A 5,861-nucleotide genomic window follows, 5' to 3' on the forward strand; every position below is an offset into this window, starting at 1 on the left:
ATGTTCCGGGTCCTCACCTCCTTCCTGGGGATACAATTTTTCCTGGGTGAGTATAATTATTGTTTGTAGATGCACATAATTCGCTGCTTTTCTTACTTAACTTTCAGGAAGATCATTTTTCATCATGAAGTCCTCGTTGCATTTTCCGATTTATCATTGATTTCTCAGGAGCTGTCCAAACACAGTCAGTTACCCAGTCTGATGCCCAAGTCACTGTCTTCGAAGGAGAGTCGGTGGAGCTGAAATGCAACTACTCCTATGGTGGAGCCCTTTACCTCTTCTGGTACATCCAGCACCGTGGCCACGGCCCCCAGCTTCTCCTCAGGTACTACTCAGGAGACCCAGTGGTTCACGGCATGAACGGCTTTGAGGCTGAGTTTAGCAAGAAGGACTCTTCCTTCAACCTGAGGAAAGCCCCTGTGCACTGGGGCGACTCGGCTGTGTACTTCTGTGCTCTGAGCGCACAGTGTCTGGGGCTGCAGGGGGAGCTGAACGCAAACCTAAGAATCTGGGGAAGATACCACAGCTGAGAAAGGAATTCAAATAACCTCCCTGGCTCTCCAAGTTGGGCTTCTCTGGAATTGTTACTTTTCTCTGTATCTGGACTATATCGGCATTTGGTCATGGCTCCAAGGAAAAGTGACATAGCAGGATAAAAAGCACTAAATGATTCCTGAGACATGTTTGCTTCCTTAATGGTTGTTTTGTAGACTGGGTTTTCTACTGACTGAGACTCCATGAGACTTGAAAGTACAAGTTAGTTCCACATGACCAATGACTGTAAAGGCGTTTACATAGTGTGGACCAGAGGGAGAGGTGTTAGCTTCCTCAGTGTCAGACTGAAGGCTAGTGTCAGGAAGGGTAACTGTTTGCACTCGATGCCTCAAGAGCCTCAGAGACACTCTCCACCTGTGATGGTTGATGTAGTCCCCTTGACTCAGTGTAGAATCGCATCACAGAGCATCTCAGCAAGGACTTATGTGGATCAGGTTGGCCTGTGAACATGTCTGTGTTGGATTAAAATGATCACTGTGGGAAGACACAGCCTGAACATGGGCAGCACCATTCCGAGTTTGGGCCCTAAGCCCTGAACGAAATGGAGAGAGTGAGCAGAGCATGCCATGCGCACATCCTATGCTCTTTGTTCTTGATTATGGAGGGGATGTGACAAGTTCTGTTGCTGGGAATTCCATTCTAAGATGGACTGTAACCCGGAATTGTTAGGTCACATAAATGCTCTTTCTTCTAAGTGATCTTTGTCAGATTTTTTTGTCATAGCAACTGGATAGGGAACTAGGATGCCATCCTTACTCCAACAGACTTAAGAACACAGAGTAAAGAGACCGGAGGCAAGAAAGAGAACACAGTCTGACCTCAACGGGTGAGATGATTTCAAACAGTGAAGGACACTCTTTTGTGGAAAATGGGGGTCTGCAAGGAAAGAGGGGAATACTTGGAATTCCTAGAGTGGATTGTGATAAAGACTTGTGTGCAGTTGCAAGGGGCCATGTACAGGTCTGCAGCCTCTCATCCCTGGTATTGTCTGCTTATTTGAGATAGACTGTCTTGGGAAACAGGCTGTCTCACCAAAATGTTTCATTTCTGGGGTTCACTGGGACTGGAGTAAGGACAGCCATAACCTCATAGGGATTCTGTTTGTCCAGCTGAGACATACTATCATATGTGATCAATGCAATAGTATTTATTCTTCTGTAAGTGTGACACATTTCGTAAATCAACAAATGAAGTAGAAATCAAACCTCAAAGCTTTAGACAGTAATAAATGCCATTTGAACAAATTATAACATCATTTAAGTTTATTTGTCTAGATAAATACAGTTTTACTCAAATATAAAGTTTCAATTAAAATTTAAAACATTTGCCAATAAAATTGTCATTGTTCTTGTTTTACTTCTCTGTGTTACTCTCTTTCATTATCTGACAACAAAGATTACAATCTTTGATTCCCTAGTTTGGGTTTTGCATTTGTAATATATATGTGTGTGTGTGTGTGTGTGTGTGTGTGTGTGTGTGTGTGTGTTAACAATGTGTAGCATAGCCTGGCACTGTGGCACACAGCTTTAATCCCAGCACTCAGGGAGGCAGAGGCAGGCAGATCTCTCTATGAGTTCAAGGCCAGCCTGATCTGCAAAATGAGTTCAGGATAGCCAAGGCTCCATGAGAAACCCTGTCTCAAAAAATCAAACTAATCCAAACCAAACCACCAACACTGCCACTACCACCACCACCAACAACAACAAAAAACAGTGTGCAGCTCTGTGTTTTTAAATATACACCAATAATAAAACATTGTAAACATGATTACGAAGCTTCATGTTTTCACTAAAATAATTTGGAGTCATGGAAAATTTGTAGTAATCTATTTCAATGTTTTGAATTGTTATGAATCAACTCATTTCAGAAAGATATAAAATGTCACTTTCAACGGGCCTTTGGGCAGGGCAGTGCCAGCAGAAGTAATGGCAGTCTCAGTCAGAAGTCAGGTTCACAAAGATCAATAGGTCACTAGCAGTCATCTTCAGCCCTCTGCACAGTTCAGTCTGCCTGTATCAGCCCTTGCCACCTCTCTTCCCAAGTTCAAGTGGGCAGCTATGAAGGACCAAGACTAAGCAGACCACCTAGACTCAGAAAATACATGTCACAACCAGGCACCAATACTCACTGTTACAATTCAAAAGTCACTAGGACATATTTTTAAGTATTTACAATTTCCATATTTCTGTTATAATGTGAGGTATATGGGTTATTCTTAGTTCAATGTATATTTCTGTGAAGAGACACCATGGCCTAGACAACATATAGAAAAAAGAGTTTATTTGGGCCTTACAGTTTAATACAGTTGAGTCCATGACCTTCATGGTAGGGAGCATGGCAGCAGGCAGGGGTGCATGGTCCTGGAGCAGTCCCTGAGAGCATACATCTTGAGACACATCACAAGGTAGAGAAAGTGACATTGGAAATTTCCCGAACCTTTTCAAACCCCAGAACAGGATCATGCCTTTTAACTCTACCCAATTTTACCAGCTGGGAACCAAGCATTCATGAGCCTATAGAGACCCATATCAGGGAAAAGACCATAGTTTCTATTAGTATTATTATTCGTTTTTTAAAAAATTAGCATTTGTTACAGTTCATTCAATTTGTATCCCAGCGGTGGCCCCCTCCCTCGTCTCCTCCCAATCTCATCCTCCATCCCTTTTCTCTCCCTATTGTCCTCCTAGTCCTCTGATAGGGGAGGTCCTCCTCACCTTATATTTGACCATAGCATATCAGGACTGATTACATTGTCTTCCTCTGTGGCCTGAAAAGTCTGCAACTCCAAGGGGAAGGTGATAAGAGAGATTGTTACTAAGATCAAGTCAGAGAAATTCCCTTTTCCCCTTACTAGGGACCCACTTGAATACTGAGTCTCCATTTGGAGATCCTGTTCCTTCCAGGTCTTTTTATCTCCCCATTCTTTCATAAAATTCCACGCTGTCTGCCCAAAATTTGACTGAGTCTTAGCAACTGCTTTGATACTTTGATCAGTAGATTCTTTCAGAGGCCCTCTGTGGTAGGCTCCTGTCTTGTTCTCTGTCTTCTCCTGCTTCCAATGTCTATCATGTCTGTCATGTTTGTCCTTCTGAATGAGGATTGACTATCTTCCCTAGGGTCTACTTTGTTGTTTGTAACCAAGAAGCAGAAAGACATACATGGTATATACCCACTCATAAGTGGATATTAGCTATATAATATAGGATAAACATACTAAAATCTATACTCTTATTATTATTATTTTTGAAGTTATGGCAATAGACCCAAAGTCCTCATGAATTCTAGGCTAAGTGCTGTATCACTGAATAATACCTATACTTTTAAAAATATTAATTATATATGTGTAATAGAATATTGTCATTTTTCTTTGCAAAACTTTTATTAGGTTTAGTTTCTTGTGTTAAAAGTTTCTAATATGAAACAAATTGCTATTTTAAGTAGTGACATTCCTTTAACTAAACAACATTCATTAACGTACTAATTAAAGAAATATTTACTAGCTTTTTAAAGGTTTAATCCACTTGTCCAAGTATGATGCCATCACAATTGAAAAACTTTGTTTCTTTCCTCAAAAGTAATTTGTTAGTGATTAAATATGTGTTGACTTTTCTAGTTTTTATATTTTTCCAGTGGATTACCACATGTTCCAAACTGGCTACATGGGACACTTAGAAATGGCATGCAAATGCTTTCTCGGGGAACACAACATACAAGGTGCAATTAAACCAGTCACAACTACTATTCAGAATTACAGAAATACCATCCAGTAGCTATAGGTTTCTTAAGCAAAATAAAAGAGCCAAGAGCAGCACGCTGTCATTGACTTCTGAGAACATAGGTCAACAATCCTCTGAGGTGTTTAAATTACCCACATGTGTTGGGGGTGTGTCTACCCAACACATACCCATTTCCTGTTTAATTCTGGGCTCACAACCATTCTTTCACTATAACTGTATCCTTTCCTAATGTAAGAAGTTAGGGTCCACATCCTCCAGTGGCTCAGAAAATGAACTCTTCCCTTGGCCTTACAATTGCACTCTTTTTAGTGATTGGTAAGTGGAATGACACATTGAGCTTCTGTCTTGTCCCATGATATTGATGTAAACTTTTATAGATCTTTTTCCTATGAGGCAGAACCCAGGTCATAGCTGCACTGAACTGTTATTAATTTCTCTTTTAAGGAGAAAGCAATGGAGACTCGGTGACTCAGACAGAAGGTCAAGTGACGCTCTCTGAAGGGAATTCTATGACTGTGAACTATTCCTATGAAACTAAACAGTACCCTTCCCTGTTCTGGTATGTGCAGTATCCTGGAGAAGGTCCACAGCTCCTCTTTAGAGTCTCAAAGGCCAATGACAAGGGAATCAGCAGAGGATTTGAAGCCACATATGATGAGGAAACCACCTCCTTCCACTTGCAGAAAGCCTCAGTGCAAGAGTCAGACTCGGCTGTGTACTACTGTGCTCTGAGTGACACAGTGACAGAAACCACAGCAGGAGCTGAGCACAAACTCTGAGGAGGAAGGGACTGGCTGCTGAGTGTTCTGAGATCACTCTTTTAGGGGCCACAGCAGGTCTTCTATTGTGGATACTCACCACACACCCAGGTACTGCTGGAGTATAAAAGCATCCAAACTAACGTGAAGAACAAATTAGGAAGGAACCATGCCTTACTTTAGACTTTATCAGGATGAGTGAAAGCAGTCACACACATCAGTGATTTCCCTTTTTAGTTTTTGTTTTGTGAGATGGGATTTCAGGTAGCGCAGGCTGGCCTTGGACAACTTGTGAAGCTGAGGTTGGCCTTGAACTCTTCTCACCTGCACCTCCAATGGGCTAGAGTTACAGGCATGAAGCATCATACAAGGCAGAATGTGCAATTTCTTAAATACAAAATCTCTTGTTGAATAAAATTGTCTGTATGTTCATCATCCCCTATAATTCTAATCTGCAGAACTTTACTCATGTCATTAATGGAATTATCATGTGTAGAGACAAGCCAAGACTTATGAGACTGCATGTTCCTCCACATCTTCCTGGTAAACTGCAGAGAGAAGGGGTTATTTCATTTCCTCTCAAAGTCTGATAAGGTATTTGTTACTTGTAAAGATTCTTATGTTTGCCTGAATTGAAAAGTAGAAGCCCAAGTGGACACTGAACTGCCATGGGTTACATCTATGCAGGGGTTTCAGGTTCCATAGTAATGGGAACAGGGACTGTCGCTGACATGAACTGTTTGGCCTTCTCTTTGATCACCTCCCCCTAAGGGGAGAGCAGCCTTACCAGGCCACAAAGGAAGACAATGCA

The 5,861-nt window shown here is 41.6% G+C and overlaps 2 gene segments (V, D, J or C); both read left to right on the plus strand.

Annotated features, from left to right (window-relative positions):
- Positions 1 to 530, plus strand: LOC129676866 (T cell receptor alpha variable 8-3-like). The segment is given in 2 exon segments: positions 1 to 46; positions 172 to 530. Coding segments are annotated over 2 exon segments (405 nt in total).
- A 4,031-nt stretch (positions 531 to 4,561) lies between these two features.
- LOC129676867 (T cell receptor alpha variable 9-1-like) lies at positions 4,562 to 5,071 on the plus strand. The segment is given in 2 exon segments: positions 4,562 to 4,607; positions 4,737 to 5,071. Coding segments are annotated over 2 exon segments (381 nt in total).
- The last annotated feature ends 790 nt before the right edge of the window (positions 5,072 to 5,861 follow it).

The sequence above is a fragment of the Psammomys obesus genome, unplaced genomic scaffold (assembly GCF_907164565.1).
Source record: "Psammomys obesus unplaced genomic scaffold, mPsaObe1.curated_primary_1811, whole genome shotgun sequence".
NCBI classification, from domain to species: Eukaryota; Metazoa; Chordata; class Mammalia; order Rodentia; family Muridae; genus Psammomys; species Psammomys obesus.